Source organism: Oxyura jamaicensis, chromosome 2, assembly GCF_011077185.1.
Source record: "Oxyura jamaicensis isolate SHBP4307 breed ruddy duck chromosome 2, BPBGC_Ojam_1.0, whole genome shotgun sequence".
In the NCBI taxonomy this organism is placed as follows: Eukaryota; Metazoa; Chordata; class Aves; order Anseriformes; family Anatidae; genus Oxyura; species Oxyura jamaicensis.
In genome coordinates, this window is record NC_048894.1 from 17,853,436 (window position 1) to 17,875,171 (window position 21,736).

Below are 21,736 nucleotides of genomic sequence, written 5' to 3' on the forward strand. Positions count from 1 at the left end.
ATGGGGGATCTTGAAAACAAGAAGGTATAGCTCATGTACGCTGCCAGCAGAGAGAAGCAATGAGGACAGCACAAGGTGGCAGGATACGGAATTGTTTGCAGCATCATGTTGAACAGATACAAACAGGCCATGACTGCACTTGCCAAGGCCAGCAGAAAGCATTGCAGTAGTCAAGGCACAAGATAGCAAGCTGAGGCATGGATTGGCAGAAGGTACGTAATAAAAGGGAACTCAGAAAGAGTTCAGTGAGACTGATGGAGCTGGAGGCAAAGTGAGCTGAGCCCAACAAGATATCAGAAAACAAGTGGGTTCTTGCAGTAGCTAAGAAAGCAGTAGCTGGGATGTCTTTGAGGGAACTGGGAGGAGATCAAGGTTTCTTTTCAGGTCTACTGATATTAATGAGAAGTTGTCAGACGAAAACGTCAAGATTTTACCTCAGAGGGAGAGAGGCATGGCTGGGACAGAGAAGGCAGAAAGCAATCTGACTGTTCACAGCACAAAGCCCTAAAGAGAAGCTAACAGTATAATGCTGCTGCTTGTGATTTATGAACCTTCAACTTTTACCCAAATAAATGATGAAAAGAGTGAAGAATAGGCATATGTTTTAGTCTGAATGATCTGAAAAGGCTACAATTAATTACAGTCTCCAAATCTGTGTCCTGTCTAGTAGCCAAAGACATGTCAGCTCAGGGAACCTCTTGCAAAAACTTCTTCCATAGACAAACACCTATGATTGTCACCACTAAATTTTCAAGAATTGTTGGTTGAAAAGTCCCTCCATTACAAGATTGGCTTGCACTTTGAATAAGTCTTCTTCACAGAATCACAGAATTTTCTAGGTTGGAAGAGACCTCAAGATCATCAAGTCCAACCTCTGACCTAACACTAACAGTCCCCACTAAACCATATCCCTAAGCTCTACATCTAAAGCTCTACATCTTAGCTTACACTAAGGCGGTTATAATAAAAAGAAAGGCCTAGTTCAGATGGAAGTCTGCTCTTGGAGAGGGAAGCATGCCAAGGACGTCATGCAACGCACCAGGGACTTAGCTATTGATTGCACCGGGAAGGTTCACAGCAGCATACAACTCCAAGACAAATAGCAGGATAAATAAGTAATGTCACTGTTATTCTGCTGACATGACAGGAAGTCTCCTCCCAGTAAACCTGAAAATGTCCATTCACAAATCCAAATGAAACTGCGGGTAAATGGAACTATCCTGAAGTTACTGCATCAAAGAATCAGTGGTGAAAGCTTAACATTGTGTGAACATCCATCTAGTTTACTCAGTTCCCTGAAAGGAGCATGTATATGACAGTCTTTAAGAACCAAAGACCAACATTAACAGATGAACGAAAAGCTTAGCAATTTGCTCAGTTTAGTTTAATTTCTAGCTCCAAAACTGCTTTGGAAAAAATATTTTATGCTGTAATAGTTTGTTGTCGGAAAGAGAAATGGACCCGAGTAACGATGCAACCTCGATGCGAGTATAATCGTCCTCCTCTATTGCAGGTTCTCACAGAGTATATATAGGCAACTAACTACAGCATGCGCCGATAACAACTTATAATTGGTCTAGCTCCTCCATGCACTTGTCTCTAGCTTGTTTCCTCATTATCTCTAATACAAGGACGTGGGAAGCCACGCAAAGCCACCTGCGAATTCCTTTCCCACAGTAGTTCTCACTGTTGGGAAATATATGTTGAAATTCAAGGATTCAATTATCTTTTTCTTTATTTTAAAAGGAAAATCAGATTATTATACAGTTAAACTTATATATGCATTCAGGGCTACTACAGCCATGTCTCTCCCTGGTGACAGCTATCTTCCTAGCCAGCACCCTGTATTAGAAGTACTCTGTTATCTGCTCCACTGACTAGAACATTGGGTCTCTCTGCTGTAGAGTTTTACGGAACACTGATGGAATAGAAGGTGACAATGATTCCAAACTGCAAGGTTTGGAATAGCGAGACATTAAGGCTAAGAAAGTACATGTCATGAATCAGTCTGAAAGCCAATGTGGAGCAAATGTGTCCTAGTCCACTTCTGATTTGTGTCACTTCAAAGGCAACATACTGCCCTACAATCTTTGCATGTTTTCTGGATGGCCACTAAGAATATGTGCTAATTCAGCATTGCAGAGATGAAATCTGGCTTAATATAAAGATACAGGGAGAAGATTGTGAATTTTGTATCCTTACAGCTATTGCTGAGTATTGATGAAAAGTCTCGTTTAAGACCTACCTTGTCCATTAGGGTAGACCCTGTCTAGTGAGCACTGCTGTGTAGCCTAATTGTGCCTCCTATTGCCCTGCTCATTCCGTTAGAAGAGTACTGGTTGATTCGATGGAAATCAGCCAATACTTTTTAGATCTAGATCTTAATTTTCTTCACATATCAGTTTGTCCTGGGGCCTACAATGTCTGAGGTGGAAACAGGTTTATTTTTCTGTTTGCAAGTACTTAATTCTCCTAAACCATTTATTATAACGAATGGAAATACACACAGATGTGAAACCTGTGGGCTTATGAAGTGAATGCCACAACACCCTGCAAAAGAATGGCAATAACACTGCTGCAGCCATCGTTCACTGACTTTGGAACTCCAGCAGCCACTATGTCGTTTCTGATTTTCAACTGCTAACAGAGGCTAACAGCCCATGCACTTATCTTTTCAATATGGCATTCTGCAATTATTTTTGTGAGAATTAATAAAGGTACAGCATCCCTAAAGGCATATCTTAACTATGCAAAAAAAAAATAGGAAAGGACATCTTATGAGTTCTGTTTTATGAATGGAGGAAATGAGAATTCTACTAAAAGCAACATCTGTTTTGAAAATAACGTTGTCAACGTCTTTAAAGCTGCAAACCTCAAGACTACAATAAACTTCCCCAAGAAATCACAAGAAACTAGGTTCTCACCCAAGGATATAATGAAGAAAAGGTGCATAAAGCGCTGCACAGAATATGTATGTGCTGAGTGAACTGTCAGGTATGCCCACCAGCACAGTATTTAAAGGCAGCTGCTCTAACTGCACAAGAACTTTTCCCTCCATCAAGTTTCCACTTCAGCTGAAATGTCAGCAATTGGTGTCTAGGGAGAAAAAAGCAGAATGCGCACCAAAGATTAAAGGCACCCAGGCACAAGCACATCAAGATGCCGCTGTAGTGTTTAAAAAAAAAAAAAAAAAAAAAGAGAGAGAGAAAGGATTGGCTGATTTACATTAGAGAAAAAGGTATGTTTGCAAAGCCAGCAAGCTTTAATATTTAAAGATGTATCACACATCAATAGCTTGTGATTATCTCATTCTGAATTATTGCATCCTATCATGGTTGCCGTAAGGATGAAAAGAAATTCTTGATTTTTTATTATTAAAAAGAAGAACTACAGCATTCATTTGCATGTTGTCTTTCCATCTATTTTATGCAGTGTTTAAAATGTCATTGTTTAAGGCCAATCTTCATGGTTTAGAAATCATATTTAGCAGAACATTTAAATGCATTTACACTAGAGGGAATAAATAGGAAACTGGTGCCATAAAATATCTAGTCATCTTGAACCCCAGTCACTGGAAATCTATATTCAACAGAGAATAAAAACAATATAAAAACAGTCAGTTGCTGTTATTTACCACAGTTAAAATGATTTATACTTGATGATTAGCCAAGTGGTCTTGTTAACTGCAAGCTTTAATTTGATCAGTGTTCCATATATATTTTTTTTCTCTAATGTATTTGTATTTTTTATTTCCACCAATGTTCATAAATGGGAAATAAAAGATAACACAATAAAAGGCAGTTTAGTTATAAATTCCTAATATTTGGGAGCATATCTGGTTTATAATGGGGCAAAGCCCTTCATTTCAATGGGATCTTTAGCTCTCCTCTATCATTGTTAATGCCATATGACAACACCCTTCTGAACCGCTGTTTTGAATAATTTCTTCTAAGCACTTTTAATGTTATTTTTAAGAGCTGAAAACAATCTTTTCCAAGTGTTGTGGTTGCTGTCAGTGTGAGCCAAGGCTGTTGTCATGTTCTCACCTCTCCTTCATCCCTGGGGCTGAAGTAGCAGCTAGCCTCTTGCACTCGAGGGCTGAGATCAGCATCTCTGTTCTCTTTGCCAGTAGAGGTTCTTACCATTTGTAAGGGTGTTTATGACTCCTCACAGAAGTAGTATTCTACCTGCAAGCTCCATGTTTGCACTGGTATGCCACTATGAAAAGGTCAGTTATTTTCAGCTCTTCTTTCTGATCCTTTTGATGACAGTCTGATAATTGATTAGCTCTTTAGCTTCTTTGTAGGTGACATCCTTCCACAGCCCAGTACTTTTGGAAGATCTTGTTTACAAGGTAGCTGGTTTCCTCTCTAACGTTCTGGTAGATCTTCAGTCCTTTAAATCATATGTTAACTTTGAAATAGAAAAAATTCTTAAGCTTTTTGTTTCTTCCCGATGGTGTCTTGCTCCACTGCCCTCACATTGCAGTTAGTCAATACTGCAGTTGGTTGCTCCCTGGTTTGAGCTCTCCACTGGTTCACATAACAGTCCTCACACAGATGAATTCTCTCCTACTTTGATGATAAATTTTCTTCTAAAATCGCTGTTCAGCTTCTATTTGTTATAACATCAGTGATTTCTGTCCTTGCCTATCCAGCTACTTTTGTTAGGTTAGCCTCATACTTTTTGGACATGTTTTTCGTAGTAATGTTTGCATTATCCAATCAATAATAATGGCATAGCACACAACAATGTTTGCTAGTGTTCACCTTGAGCTGATTTGTTTTTTAGTTGTGAAGACTTCAGAGAACATTTTGTATCTCTGTACACAGCCATACAGATCCGATTCCATAGGGCTGAAAGATGTTCTGCGAGATCCTTTCAGACAGTCTGTCAAAGCCTTTTGAAAAGCAAAGAAATAAGAGGAGCCTATTAGTTTATACACTCCTTTCCAGTTGCGAGCCTCAGTTAAGCCTGTTCCATGTTTTGCATCCACCCTCGCTTCGTCTTCCTTAGTATCACACTGCAGAAGCCTGGATGTCTCCCCAGTTGCAGTATTCAGCAAGATCATCCTATTGGGGCCCTCTAATAACACTCCAATGTTCCCATGTTGAAGAAAAATCTCCTTTTCCCAGGCTCCGCTGCAGAAATCCTTCAGTGTCATCAAACTGGTGCTGTCAGGTTCTGTCAGCATTTCTGATGGGATTTGATCAATTTTCATCTCCTGGTAGTTTTTCAGCCTCTTGTAGCTCGTATTAATGTCACAGTCAGGCTTTCAACCTTTCATTACTGTTTGGCATTGTGGTTGTCTAAAATAGAGATTTCTTTCAAGTGATCTACACATCTGCTTTCCCTTCTCTATTAGCTGTTATTTTTTTTTCCTTTTTGGCTTTGTTTGGCACACTTCCTTCGTTTACTCCCCTGCTGAAATTCTTTCTCTTTTCCCACTACAGCAGCAGCATCTGCTCCCTGTCTTATATTTTTCATCTTTCTCTGTCTTTTCCTATGAAGCTTTTCATTAGTTGTTTAGCTTCTGCTACTCCTTCAGTGCATTCCTCCATGTGTTTTTTTGTTTGTTTTTTCTTACCACTTTGGAGTTGTCCCTCTCTGCTTTTTTTTTTTTTTTTCTCTGCAAAGGGTCGCATTTCCTGCCTGTGATTTTCTCTTTTCTCCAGTTATGACTCTTGCAGTTTATTAACAGTGCTGCTGAGCTAATCTCAGAGCTGCTGAGTCACTTTCACCTGTGTTTGACAAAGCCTCAAATGAATTCCTCAGCATCGATCTGAACTTCCTCACAGTATCTTCCTGTAGTTCCATTTTGTACTGTTTGCCAATGCTGACTACTGCTTCAAGTCACTAATATTCAGTTTCAGTTTTCAGTTTCAGTTGGCAATGCAAAATGTTGGTCAGTGCCACCAGTGATAGCTTTCCGTAACTGTGTCTTGGACAAGTGACTTGAATTTTGTGTTGTCGCTCTGATATTTGGTTTTGCCATCTATCAAATGCAACTCTGCAAGTCTAGATGAGTAACTACAATGCTTTTTAGATCAGAAATGAAGTCTAACTTGATGACTCTTCAACAAAAGTATGGCTTTCTGATTTGACTCCAGTGTCTTATCTCAGGGCATGGTGTAATATGGAGAACAGCAGAGTCATTCTTCCTGGTCTGTTCTCCCCGCTTCCAACAATAAATAGTATGGACTTCCAGAACAAGATGTTTCATTAAAAGCACTGTGATTAAATAACTGAAAATGGAAAGAACCTATATAATTTCTGATAAATTCTTTTTGAATTACACTTTGGGTTCCTTATTGTTCTGTACCAATGAGGGACATAATGCAACTAAAAATTGTTAATAACATGCAGTTTATTTATTTATTTTAGTACTTGGGAGATCTGTTGAATTCCCTTTAGTTATAGATTAAGAGGAACAGTAATATTTGTTTCCATGTCACCATTTCCCTGCCTTATATGATTTTATACCATATTTGCTACACTGTCTTTTCCTCTGTCATCTCTCAATTACCTACAAGAAGTGTAGCTCACCTAGCTCCTTGAGATCAGCATTTTTAAGAGGCTTTTGTTGGTTGTCCTTGGAAAAAGAACCCTCATCCACATGGAATAATCTAACTTCACCGAGCTATAAATACATTTGTAAGGACTTCACATTCTCACAAAAGTCTACTTCTCACACTTATTTATAGACCTAGTAGTTCTGTTCTTTATTAACATTTCTATGAATTACTTGGTGTGTCAGCTGGACCTACTGATCTTTAGCTCTTGTCATCATTATCAGCAGTCTCTACAAATGCAGATGTCACATTTCCTATCTTCCATTCCTCCTCTACTGCTATTAATATAAGCAGTGGCTTCCACCACAGTAAATAATTCAGCAACTTGTTAGAAGAGTTATTTTGGAAGTCTAAAGAGGACTCTTTAGAGAAGCCTTAAGAAGCCTCTGAGGTTCTTTCAGAACTAGCTGACTTTTAGAAGATTGTCATCTGGCTTTGCTGATTTATAGACATTCATTTTGTCAAGATCCTTCAGTCATGAAATCACTTTTATTGATATTTCCCAGGTTCCCCTGTAGATCATTATTATTACACCCTAGGTTAGTAATAAAGGTCATGTCAGAAATAAAATTGTACCTTCACATTCTGTCAATAACTCTTTGGAAGTAATTGTTGAAAACATCTCTCTTCCCACTGCTATGATCTTCTCTGGGAATGGAGCAGTAGATCTATTACCAACAGTCAACTATTTAGTTACTGGCTTAGACCTAGCATATATTCCACACTGTTGATGAAACCAAGTAGATGAGTGACTCTTCCATTAGCTTCCACTATGAGTACCTCTTGGTCTTAATATGTGGAACCAGTATGATCCGAATAGTTGAGATTTTTCTTCTCTTTTCTAAAATACTTCTGATCTGCACCTGCACTTCCTGATATGCCAGCTTTTTGAGACCAAGGTTGACACCTCCACTGCAATCTGAAGAGTCCTCGTGGACCTTTACTGTTCTTTGTCTCAACTCCTGCAACTCACAAAGTAACAGGCAGGGTGCCAGGGATGTTTTTTCCCAAGACACTTTTTGTCGCCAGACAACCTTTTCAAGACCTTGGCTTTTTGAAATTAATATTTACCAGGAACGTCCATAAAGTACAAGCACTGAGTAATGTTCTCTTATGCACACATCTACTAGAGTGGTAACCTAACCCCACCCAGTTTCCCATTTTACTGAGCATGTTATACTAGTCAGTTACTACAACAAATTGCCACATATCTACACCTCATTCTTTTCAACACTGGGGTGTTAGATTAGTATTTTTATATTCCGAACACTCTATTTTGCAGTTGTAAAGACTTTGAAGACTATTTCTTAATATCATAGCAGTATATACTTTTTTCTGTTAAAAAGCTATATTAAAAATTACTTTTTCTAATTATTTGAATATTTTAGTGCCGTATGTGGGAGGGAATCCAAAAAATGTTCTTCTCTGACACCCACCCAGCACAACAGATATTAGCAGTTTAACACAGTTAAGTTTAATCACACATGGATACACTAATCCAATTGAGGTTTGTTCCACTAACAGCTGGAAATTCTCAAAATGCAGATATTTTGAATACTTTAATAGCTGTTCTTTAATTTCCATGACTTTTCCCCCTTGGTGGAGAGTAGACAGTTACCAGTTTTCTTCATTCACTCCAATTTTCTGTCATTATCGAATGTAACCAGCAGTTTTCTTATGCAAATACTCATTGTTCATAAAGCTTCTCATTTTATGTTAATCATACAAATCTTTTTCTTTTTAAAATCGTGCTGTACCAACAAGATATTGAACATAAAAGGAATCCAAGAAAAAAAGTCAGCTGACTGCCATGAAAAGCAATGGAACATCTATTTTTCAATTCCTGTTTCTTGAAAACATTGATCATAAAGGAAAGGTTTGTTAATCTCCACATGACATTTTTGTCTCACTTTCCTTTGTCTTTTCCTTGTGACATGCACATTTAGAGCCAAGTCAAACTTTCTTCTAAGGTATCTAAATTATAACTGAATCCATCTCTGTCCAACTAAATTAAATGCTATATCTCAAAGACATCAATTGTTTTCTGGGAAAAAAAAAAAAAAAAAAAAAAGTTCTGTTTTATGTCTGGTTCTCATGTTTAGATGTCATGATAAATCGCTCAAGGTAACAGGTATTCTGGAAAAGAATAAGCTTATGATTTTTTTATATAAAGACTGAAAAATTATTTAGAAACATGGAAATGTGTGTATATGATCCTGGTTTGCCTTGGTATTAAACATTCAGATCCTGTTTGGTTCTTTACTCATAGCTTACTTTGGAGGAATGGCTGATTGTCACAACAGTAAAAACGTACCTGGCATAACTAGCAGATTTTGTGAAATTCAAGATTTCTCTAATATGTTTAATAAATATATATATTTTTAACAGTAGTGAATACGATATCAAAACATATGTAAGTGTTCAATTGCAAGTTTGTGTAATTTCATTCACATCTGACCTCAAACTAATTAAAATGAACAAGTATAGAAATTTCTTATAAAGTCATCAATACTTTATTGAGAAAAACATCAGGGCAAACTTGCAAGAGCTGGACATGAAGTAAGCTATTCTGTTCACTTTGCAGAACTAGAGAGAAAAGTTTTACTCATGAGGAACACTTCTTTCATCATGATCTATTTTACACAACCAGTATAAGCAAGCAACATTACCATGAGGATTAAAACCTCTCAGAACTGAAATTAAGTTCTTCTGCTAAGTTAACATTAGGCAACTAAATAGATGCCTGCAAAATACTTTTCATAATGAAAAACTTTATAAATACAATTAAGTCTGTAATTTGAATCATTTGATGCAATTTCATTAAATGCAAAGACTCTGTCAGAAACAGACACACACAAAAAAATAATGTTAGTGTTCATTCTGTGATTTCCTGCCAGGATATTAAAGTCTTTCAAAACGAGCCACAAATTTGTAATACAGACAGTGTAGGATTAGGAAGATTGTGGGATCAAGTGTTCCAAAACCAAAATGGAAATGCTTATCTAGTTATGGAAAATGGATGAAGCTACTAATTTCAACAATGTAGCATATTGTGTGCACACCTACGTCTTCCAAATGTAGGTAGTGAATATGTGCCAGCTTCCATTCTTTTTTTTTTTTTTTTTTTTTTAGTAAATTGGAAGTTTCATAGAATATTCTGCATTTACGGAGCCAACAGTGAAATTGCATGAGATATTACATGTAAATATATTTTGAATGAGGTAAAAGCAGAAAGTTTATTATCTAGCTAGTGTCTCAAATATATTGAAACCACACATCCTTCCTAGCAGTGGTAAAACAGCCAGAGACATTCAAGATCTGGAGTGTATAAATACCTACATACCTCCTTAGGTACCTCCATTATTGGCCTGATTTTCCAAAACGACATTGAACACTATAGGTTTCCTTGATTTTTACAGACCGTCTATAAATGTAAGCAGATTTCACTGGGAGACAACTTGTTCAGCCTTTTTTTTTTTTTTAAATAAAAAAATAAAAAATTTACATAAACCATTTAGGTACCTCCATGCCTACAGCAAAGCATTCCTGTAGGGAAATCCAATCCTCTGAGAAAGAGTTGTGCTCCTTACTTGAGCAGTTGAGTGTCCTCTAAATGAGAAGCTACACACCTAACATAAATGAGTCTGTACTACTCAGTGAGAAGGAAGATTAAAGTAAAACTAGGCTGCTTACCTTTGCCTTGCGGAAATGGTAGACTACCAGCATGCTTATGAAGTCCAGCAGCATACAGAGAGTTTGGAATGAGATGATAGCAAGCCGTAAATACTTGTCCTCCTGTGCATAGCAGGGAGTATCATCTGTACAGTAAGAACATCCTTCCCTGCAGGGCAGGCAGGTGTAGACTTCCTCCGACAAGTCACCTCCAGAAAAGCGATTATCTGTATCCTTCCCTGAAAGATCGAGTGGGACAATGGGGGGACAACTTTAATTGTACAGTATGCACAGCTCATCCATACACGAGCAAAACAGTTCTCTGCTGATTCCCTTTCCTTCCCCATTCTACTCTTTCTTTGAAGGATGAAATAGTTTGCCAGGGCTGCTTTTGTCATTTCACTCTCTCTTATCACATTCAGAAAATGCAGACCAATTTAGACATGAGGGAAAGTGAGCTTATTAAATGCTAAATACATTCCCATTGTATTTAAGGAAGGCTAAATCTGCACAGGAAATTCTTTTAAGGAGACTTCTGAATGGGGGAAAATTACATCAAAGATTTGGGAATAAGGAAACAATTTTACACAGACACATGAAGAGTAGATCCATTAACTACTTAAGGCTCGCTGTACAAGCTCTGGTCTTATTTGAGATTGTTCCTCAATTTCATAAAGATGCTATCTAGTGAAATAATTAGCTTCAAAAAAAATTAAGAAAAAAAAAATATATATATAAAACCACCGTCTTTGTTCAGCAAACAGTTGCACAATTGCACTATTCTGTGTTCAAATCCAAACCAGCACATATACATTAAGTATAATTTTCTACAGTTCACATAAACACACTAGAGAACCTTGAAACCCCATTGGCAAGTTAATATCTTGTCTATGAAAATCAGCTGTTCTTGAGATGACATTTGGCCCATCAAAATGAACCCACCAAGAGAGCATACAGGAGTATTTCTGCTTTTCCTGATCCACGAACACTTGAGAGTAACCCCCCGCAAGACTGCTTAACCTACAGTCAACTAATGGAAGAAAAGGTTGAAAGAAAAAGGGGGAAACCAGAATAATGGTAACTAAATAAAAGGCAAGCTGAATTTGCTTAAAGTTACTAATAGGAGCAATACAAGTTGGGAAGCTTCAGAGATGTGGCTGAAACCATATCAATGATGTGTTAAAAAGCATGGTAACTTTTCTCACTTTTCACAAGGCTAGCAAATCACTCCAATATCTTGGATCAAAATTCTCCTGCAGCAGTGAAGGTTGTAAATCTTGCATTATCTAGTCTTAATTCAAGAGATGGCGTAATTCAGTAATGTTGCACATATGCATGTTGGTGTATGAAACTCTTCAGACTTTGAGGTTGAAATATTTGAAACAGAAGATTATCTACAAGGATAATTACTTTTTCCTTTCTCAAATGTATGCTTGAATGTGCAGGAACATGTCTGCTGATGGGCAAAACCTAGGAAAAGGACAAACCATTCATACATGCAAGTAAATAAACATTTGGTGTGCTGTTCCAGCAGCCCTTTACTCCTCACCTTCGGTGAAAGGTGTTTCTCTCTCATATCCCATGGTGAGAACAGGCTGGTATTTTTCATGAAAATCGTGGATTTCTCTTTGGATCTTTATTCTAAACAAAGATGTTGGAAACCTGAATATAGCAGAGAAGTGCTGACTAATGCTGGCAGCTAGATTTGCTTATACACCATGAGATGGTAAGAACAGATCTAGTGTCTTTTTGACCCAGATTATGGGAGGTAAGAATGGAAATGTTGGAAAATAACCATGCTTGGGCATCCCATGAAAGTGGAGAACCTCTAAGAAACATTGATCTTGAAGACATCCTTGGACTAAAACTTTTCATCAAACTGAACACCTATGGACCTCTGCCCATTATCACTCCAAAAGCTTTGCCAGAGCCCATCTTTTCTGTCTCTAACGTTACATCTTTATTTTCTCAGTTAACATATAGAGAAACACAGCCACACTGCCTTATGTCAGAGACAGAAGTGACTGTCTTCTACATCCCATCTCAGTAGCCAAATCAAGAACGCACTACCTCCTGCCCAAGTTTTCAACTTCATTTCCATTTGTATTCATATAAACCTACTTCTCCACCACCACCTGTTCCTCTATCATTTCCATAAGAAGTCACCCTCCAATCAGTCCATTTCCTAGAAGATTATTTAATTTCTTAAAACCTCACATTTCTAAGTAAAATATATGTCATTCTTTGATAAAGCATTATTGTGGTAACTACGTAAAATAAAATATTATCCGTGTAAAAATTTAAACACTGAAGAAATGTAAGTTAAAAACAGAAGTTGTGAGATTACTTAAAGTCACATGTGACTATGGCTTGAAAATGTTGCAGGGTCCTAAACTTGATATTCTTTATTTCTTAAATGTTCAACCCTGAAAGCTGCTGCAGATACATTCAAATCTACTTTATCAGTTATTTTCTTATCAGTCATGCACATAAGTTTCTGCATGTGTATGCTCATCACATACTATGGGGATAATAGCAGATAAACAGTTGCATGTTACAGTAAATATCCCAAGGATATGACTTCATAATGCAACAGCAAACTCTTGCTTAGATATTTCTGGTGTAGTGATTTCTGCAGTGTACAAAGAAAGATCATCAATATGCATCTCCTGTGCTGCCAGCTATGACTGATTATCTGGTTAACATCTTTTGACTCTGCAATGATTCTTCATTATAGCTTATATAAGAAAGATCCAAAAAATTGGATCTACTTGAGATTTTATACAATGTGATAAGAAATTATTTACCATCTCCACTTTTTATTTCTCCTTATCAAAAAGAAAAAACATTTTTCAGACCCTCTAAAAGAAGCTCTTGGAAAATGACTGACCACTGTATTAACCACTGACTGGGAACTTGCATGGAAAGGGAGTCCAAGTCTACTCACACCCCCGCCGTGGCTCTCTGTCCCAGGGCACTGCCAGACATTGCATAGTTGAACCACTCTGCCTTTTATGTCTGGCACCATCCCTTCACCCAAGTCAATATAACATCACCTCAAGCCATAGACAGCCCAAGCTAAGCATGATGTGACTGCCTCATACAGCACTGCCAGGCCAAGACTGCACTGTGCCGTGCCTACTCCTGTTTCAGCTGCTCTTTCAGATTCCACATGACTCCTCCAGTGAAGAAAAGCACTTTTTCCTCCTTAAAGATGGCCAAATATTTTGAACACTGGTAAGGTAGACAGACAAAAAGCCAATTCTGCTCCATGTAAGGCAGCAGCAATTTTAGCACTGACATGAGTCTGTATTGAACACTGAAAGACTGTGTGCCACTGTTAGACCTGAAGATGAGGAAGATGTATAAAAGTACCTTCCTCAAAAAAAGAAAAAAAAAATGAAGTAACAAACAAAGAAAAGCATAAAATGGATGGAGAAAATAACAAAGAATTGATGGAAAAATAGGAATAGGGACACAAACTAATATGAAATGTAATAGGAATAATGCCTGAGTACTATTTTTTTCCTATTTCTTCTCTCTTCTATCCCAGTCTTCCTTTTCTGTCTGATCAATAAGTACAGAGACCATGGGGCATGCTGAGCAGTGAGCAGAATAAAAGACAGATTCTGCTCCTGTTTTGTGATAATGTGGACTAGGAACAACATTAGAGTGATGCCGCAGTAACTTAAGCAGCATGTGCGAATGGAACTGGATCTGCTAGCATCTCAAAGGTGCGGTCAGCCATGGTTGTAATCCTCACCCTGGAAACATATCCCTGAAGTCAGCAGGAGATTTCATGCACACAGAGATGTGGACAAGTGAGTCCTGTTGAAGAACCAGAGCCAAGGGGCAGGCTTAAAGAAGGGAAATTCTAGCTGAACTGGACTGAAGTCCCTCCTGGGACTTGGGGTCATTGCACTGGCAGAGACATAGCAGTCTCATATCCAGACACGAGAGATAGACAAGTACCTTTTTGCACGGGGCAGGCTGCACATCCAAACAGCAAGAGCTGAGGGGAATCTCTGCAATTCATTGTCAATGTATTGCTAAAGAATGCAATTTTAGGTTGAACAAATGACAGCTGTTCTACTAAGGATCTTCTAATGCATATATGATTAACCTGTGAGGCAAAGAACATAAGTTCATAGTGCTTCCTAAAAGTGAGCTGCTAGGAGAAAGTGCATAACCAGGTACTCAAGCACTTACAGGTTAAAGCAACTTGCAGACCTGAAATAGGTCTTTTTCTAAAATCAGTTTCTGCTGAGATTACTTAAGTCAGAAATCCTATGCAACTATGGCTTGACAGTTTTGCATGGACATAATTTGTATATTCGTTATTTCTGAAAAGTTCGACCTGGACAGCTGATCAAAAGAGACACTGGAAATATATGGCAATAATGGTGCTGTTAGTACCAAGAGTCCACATGAAACAATTCAGAAAAAAATGGAACAATTTTACATCTTTTGGCACTGTCAGTTCTGAAGAGCAAACTCAGCCTTGGGACAGCTCTCCTACCTGGCTTCCCAATCGGTATGAGAACGGCCCAAATTTCCCTGTCCCATGCACACTTCTAGAACCTGCAACACAAGCTGCACAACCTCCTTGCGAACAGCAAAACTGTACTGCTCTAAGTCAGAAAAACAGACTCTTTCCTACTGAGGACATTGTTTATGCAACATTGCATCTCAGCATTAGGTCTCCAGCTGACTTTGCAGAGGAGGTAGATAAGCAATCTTTTAAGCCTGCCCACTGAGCAAACTGTGTAGAGACTCAAACATCCCTGCAAAGACTCAAACATCCCTGCAAAGCCATTTTATCCAGCTATCTTTCAGTCTCAACCTGAACATTCATCTGGACCTAAAGAAAAGCTTGTCCCTGCTTAAAACGTTTACTTCAGGCTCAATGTGCAACTGCAATTAAACATATTTTGCTATGGTGCAGAATCCAAATTATCATTACAAATTACCCCCATTTCAAGATACAACCCTGAATTCAAATTTCCAATCAACAGAAGTACAAAACTGGTCATTCTTAATTTATCTACCTACTTAGATCTTATCCTGAGACCTGCAAATCTTTCCTGCCTCTTGATTTTCTTTCTCTGGGAATATTTTCTAAGCCATTAACATTTCTAGACAGTTTCCTCTCTCTTATCATCACACTTCACCAACCGATCTCCACAAAGAGATCTTCAGGTCAGACAGTTTCTGTCAAAACTTGCAGGAATCATGTCTAGAATCCCTGTATTAGTATCATATTGAACCTCCAAATGCATATTACAGACATTTTAACCTTGTTGTCTTTTCTGTTTTTGTTTTTACAGTATGCAGTTGGGTGACAGGGCTAAGCTCCTTTGAACCAGTGTTTTTTCTTCCATTATTTCACCAGCACTTCCAGTCTCCCACTAGCAGTCTCACTTTTCACATTTTGAAGTCATCTCTAGAGCCTGGCAAATTGAGCTGCATCTAGATGAATTAAAAGCAGTCTTTATTAATGACTTTTTCTAACCTCATGCTTATGTTAGCTCACAGTAACACATGGCCAGATCGGAGAGGCCACAGATCGTTTAATTCCATCCCCTTAAATATCAGTACATACAAACAGTTTCATGGGAAAATTTCACTGTATGTTAGCTATTTAGAAGCAAAATATCCAATCTAAGTTAGTCATGTAGGCTCCTTCCTCTGTCTTACATAGAGGGAAAAAAAAAAAAAAAAAAAAAAAAAAAGACTGTTTGCCTAAAGAGTTACTTCTCTCATCTACAGACAAATTTCCAAAGCAGCAGGATTACCCTCCAGGGGAGCCATGCTCTCCCTGCTGACTACAGTGTAAACCTAGATGACTAATATATACCACACATCTGCACTTTAGACAGCTAATATAACTTAAAAATGCATCTCATCCCTAATGATTACTGTTGTTAATGTCTCTAGCCACATTGTTTCTGTGTGGTCTATGTCATTTGGTATGATAAAAAACTATGATTTTTTTTTTCCATATGCTCATTCAAAGAGTTAAATGCCAACTCCATCATAACACTCACTGCACGGCAGGAGTAACCAAGCGTCATCCTTTTTCTATTAAAGGATTCATAGAGAGCCCAGAGAAAAAGCACCATCACAAGGCTGCCTTCTACAACACTCCACAATATGAAAAGGGAAAGGAAACAAACACTCACCAAGTCATTTTTTAAACACTGTGCTATTTATGCTACATATATTTACAGGAGATATAAAATAGGCTGAGTTAGGGGTGAGATACTTTGGCCAATCTACATCCAAACCAGACCAAAGCATTAAAAATGGGCCATCCCCACAATTCACAGGAATCATCCCACACAAGTCACAGGAATAAATCTCTGGAATTTGGGGCAGTAAATAAACCGGGAATACCTGTTGTCAAACAAACAGGAAGAGCTACCCACCTTTTACCTGTCACTTTTAACATAAGGAAGCATAGCTTGTGAGTAACTAATCTGGGAAGGAACTTAGAAGCTTTATTTCCAGCTCGAGTTAACACAAAACAGTGTATTTAACCCAGTTATCCGGTACACTGTAACATGGGGCCAAGAAGCTGGGGATGGGATTCACTAGCAAAGTCTGCACAGAGATCACACCTTGGTCATATGATAAAAGTAACAGACACCACCTTTGGAGATATTTGTTTTTGTATTTTTCCTGCTGTGTATCAATGGAGTTCTGTTTCCATATTTCCTTTAACTCACTGTAAATACCACACAACCTGCTTTCTTGGGAAGTGTGGACTATATGTCATCCACACCATACTGCCAACTAAACTCTCAGACCTGACCCATCTCTAATAGTCTGTAAAAATGAGAGCTTGGACATGCTCCTTTGGATTCTCCTTTGAAAATGAAGTAAAATTAAAACAATTAAATCACACACAATGCCAGAGGCTAGGGCATTCCAGTTTGACCTAACAACAGAGACAGTAATTCGATTAAAATCCTCAATACTTGTACTTGAACACAGAGATGCCAGAAGTCATTATTTCCCTATAGCAAGACTTCTTTTCATAATTTTAAATTTATTTACAAATCAAATGTTCTTAAAGTGGGTATGTTTTACAGGATCCTCAAGTGTATCACAAATGGCAAACCAAAGGGACAGAACTCCTTAAATCATTACATAATCCGATAGTTGCAAACCACTGGGATTTCACTGTATAAACCTGACTAGGATAAAAAGGAGCCCTGCATTATTAATGATCTCTCTTCTTTCTTTCTTTCCTTCTTTCTTTCCTTCCTTCCTTCTTTCCTTCTTTCTTTCTTTCCTTCCTTCCTTTCCTCCCTCTCTCCTTCCTTCCTTTCTTTTTCTTTCTTTCTTTTCTTTCTTTTTTTTTTTCCTAAGACTAAAGTAAAGGCACTTACTCTGAAAGCTGTTCACTGAAAAGATGTTGGGATGATAGAATCCAGTCTTGCAAATACATTTGTAGGCTCCAAGCACAAATCCAAGGCCTTTAATTGGCATGCACTGTGAGAAAGGAAAAAAAGAAAAGTAATGCAGATGATCATACAACCATATACTGAGATATACATTGAAGCATAAGAAAAACATTACAAGATCCTGTGAGCAGATTTTTAAGAATGAGCAGGCACCCCTTCCAGTCTGACAATATTTATTTTCTGAGGGACTTTTCCCATAGCCTAATTTCACTCCAACTTTTTTTTTTCCATCACTAGTGAACAGCACAGTTACCAGAAAACCTGTCCCATTACAAGCCAACCAAGTGGCACATTTGAGTTTTGTCCCTCTGAGGTGTCCCCAGTTGCCAGGCTCCATGCACACTGCATCCTGAGCACAGCCCTGAACCTGAGCCCAGGCCCCAAATCCCACATCTACCACGTGCTGGGACAACTGCTGGAAGATAGGGGACAAGCCCAGGCCAGGCAGTGCCTGCAGAGCTCAGCACATCTCTGACAACCATGTCTTTCCTGACCACCTTCAAACCTACGTGGGACACCACATGGCTATATTTTTCCTGGGCATTTTCCAGCTCTTTGCACCAGCAGAACAGAAGGGATTTGAGATGGCAGAGGCTCATACTATGTGAGGAAGAGTACGGACACCTGCAGCCCACCTACAAAGCCCGGTACCTATGGTTTGGTACTGGGTACCCCTGCCAGGCTGGAAACCATACTTTAGTGGAGATTTACCATGTTAAGACAAAGCCAACAACTGGTTAAACAAAATGGCTGTGGGCCTAAATCTGACGAAGGTCAATGAGAGCAAACAGACGTTGAGCGGAAGCCCTTATACTTCCTCCCAAGCTCTCTTCATCCTTTACAAGGAAGTAACATGTGAAACAAGTTTTGCTTTAAATCAGCTTCCTTTTCGCTTAATTCCAACATGAAGACCACCACAGCAAATTTCTGATGGTGACAGAACATCTATTGTCAGAGCACTTCCGTACAAGAAATAGGCTGTGACCAACACAGAAGAAATAAATAGTTTGGCAATGTGAAGGCAGAAACACTGGTAAATTATTTTTCCCAATAATGCTTATTTCACTTTACCACATCAAAGTAGACTACCATCCTAGATGCCTTTCCCATCAGCACAGGTACCAGTATATAGATATTATACCAATAGAGTTGATATACCATATCAATATGCCTTTGTGAATAGGAACTAGACAGTCATATTTCCTCAGTGAGCAACTAAATAATTTAACTAAAATATCCTCTGCCCACTTAGTTTCACTTGTTTGCAGCTGACCGTGACTGCAGAATACGTGTAAATCTCTGACTGCCTGTGGCTGGGAGGAAGATGCAGGGGACAGGGCTAAGTAAATAAGACACAAGTTTTAAAAATCAAATGCAAACCATGAGAGGACAGTCCACGCTGACACTTAATAAAAACTCCAGCATTCATCTCAAATTTCAGCATTCTGGCATAATCCCTCCTGATACTGGGAAAGCCACTTTGCTTTTCGTGCCCTCAGGTGGGCAGAGCAGTCTTTTTTCACATGTGTACGCAGCGCCAAGTTCAGCACTTCAGTGCAGGCCGGTGGGTGCTACTGGAAAGCAACAATAAGAAGGAAACCAGCACGCAAGAACACTGAAAATTCATTCAGCCTTTACGTAAACATGAAAGGAGGAAAGAAAGAAAAAAAAAAAAAAGAAAGAAAGAAAGAAAAGGGAAGGCGTAAATAATTTTTCTTCTCACTTCATCTTCCACAGAAATGTGACTGTTGACAAGGTGGAGGACAGGAGACATCAAAGTGAGATGAACGTGTAAGTCCAATGACAACAAAACCTCTTTAGCCAAGCACAAAAAAGAAGTTAAAGAAGGAAAAGAATGTGAAAATTCCGTCATCTCCAGCCCCTTTCAGTCATCACACTTCAGAAACATATTTCAAGGGAATATTCTGTTGTGGTTTTTTTTTTTTTTTTTTCTTTGTAAGACAAATGCACATGCTGCTAAAGATAACACATTTGCTTTTGGAAGCCAAGGAAGAAAAGAGCTAGCTTCAACTGAATCCTTCAAATACCACAGCACCCATAGGACCACATCTATAATCTATTCTCACTGCAGAAATTCTTCATATAAAAATGTGTCACAGCCTCATGAATCAGCTCTGCATTAGAATAAATGCTTTACTGATCACACACATCCAGCAATCACACCAACAGAAGTTCATAACCTTTCTGTTTTATTGTTCCTGACCAGTCTAGAACCTGAAAATGAACAGTGTTCCAAACACTGCTGTCTTCCTTTGGTGTAAGATATTATCCATGTTTCTTGTCTTCGGCTGCTGTAATGTACGACATAAGAACCATCACTCAAATTCTGTTTCTTACAGTCCATAAAATCTCATGCAAAGATATTAAAAGGATCAGTCTGGTGGAAGGAAAAGAGGAGGGAAAGCAAGCCTGGATCCCTCCAGAAAGCAGATACAGTTTCAAACTGTGAAACTGCAGCATGCTCAGAGATTACCAACATTTCATGGAAACAGAACTATTTAAAGTCTTTTTTTTTTTTTTTTCCATTTTTTTTAAAGAAATTTCAGCAGTGAAGCATGAAGAAAAGAAAATATCATGTGGCCAAAAAAGTGGGAAATACTATTCCTAGAATGAAGAAATTCCTCTCTTATTGAAAATATTTTACAAGTTACTCCTGTATCAACCAGCAGGGGCAAATGTTACGGAGATCATGGTCTTCCTAAGGTTCTGCAGGGCACACAGCCCTGCACAGGAGGCTCCACCTTGACAACACAGCAAGATTATTTAATGTAACTGGGAAGCAGACTGCATTTCAGACAGCTTCTGTGTCACTCCTGGGTGCTGGGCACTGGGAGCATGGGGACTGAGCAGCTCGCAACAGACTTTGTAGACGATGCCAGTAAGATATTCATCTGCTGCTAGGTCACACAAGATTTGATGCATATAGAACTTAGCAGTGGAAAAAAGCATGCCTGAAAAATACCTACCTCCGCATAAGCAAAAAAGGGAAGCATGAAGCTGACCTGGTTTCAGATTTTATCATGAATGAGAAAGCAAAACTGTGGGAATAAAACCACCATATTTCTGCGTATTGTTTGTTCATCAGTGATCATCAACTTTTAAAAATTGTGCCTAATTTAATTCTGTCTCTTATGTACGCAACAGCAAGTGCCGAGGCAAACAGCAAAAGATGCAGGATAGCTACAGTGAGCCTTCCTCTGATACTCCTTTCAGGACACCCTCCTGTAATTGGCACTCTCATTGCTTTAACTTCCAGCCATTAGTTCTTATAGATTGCTTCGTTACAACTTACATCAGCTTCATAACCTTTGCTAAAAAGAGAGTTATAGTTGTCTATTTATTCTAGAACGTTTATTCCAGCTGTCCGCTCCCTGGTTTTCAAGTTTTTATTTTTAGCTTTACAGTATTTGTGTAATAAAAAGGATTCCTAAGTTTAACATACTATGCTTTTAAATTATAGTCAGCTCAGAGAGTAAGATATGATTATTTACCCTGAAATTATTGTGGGTCCTGAATCAACACAGACACACCATTGAAACCAGCAGAAAGAGGTTGTATTGGTTTAATTTTTCTGCTGATTGTTATAAAGGACAAAGTTGGAGAAATCTAACATAATAAAGAATATATTAGTTTGGAAAGAAAATTGATTCTTAGAATAAACTGTGCAATTGCTTTGGAAGTCTAAGCCAAATCTTCTGGCATAAAAGAGGCAAAGCCATTCATCAGATCTGACTGGACAGAAATCAAGTGACAAAGACTTCAGCAGATACACAAAGCAGAAATCACATCCATACAATAAAATAAAAGCGGAGATGACGGCAAAAAGAAACTAATAGATTAAAAGAAAGTGTGTAGCATCATGTGCTAAATGTAATTTAGAAACGTATATGAACCACCAAACAAATGTAGCCTGTGACATTCTCAACCTGAAGGGTAAAACCAGTCATTTTAGAATTAGAATAGAATAGAATAGAATAGAATAGAATAGAATAGAATAGAATA

At 38.3% G+C, this 21,736-nt stretch overlaps 1 protein-coding gene across 2 annotated transcripts in view; it reads right to left on the reverse strand.

Moving 5' to 3' along the window:
- GPR158 (G protein-coupled receptor 158) overlaps positions 1–21,736 on the reverse strand; it is a 194,212-nt gene that overhangs the window by 94,441 nt on the left and 78,035 nt on the right. For both annotated transcript variants that reach the window (XM_035316265.1, XM_035316264.1), the window contains exons 3-4: positions 17,639–17,741; positions 10,266–10,483 (exon numbers count right to left, since the gene is read on the reverse strand). In XM_035316265.1, coding sequence (XP_035172156.1) covers positions 10,266–10,483; positions 17,639–17,741 — 321 coding nt within the window. The remainder of the gene's footprint in view (positions 1–10,265; positions 10,484–17,638; positions 17,742–21,736) is intronic.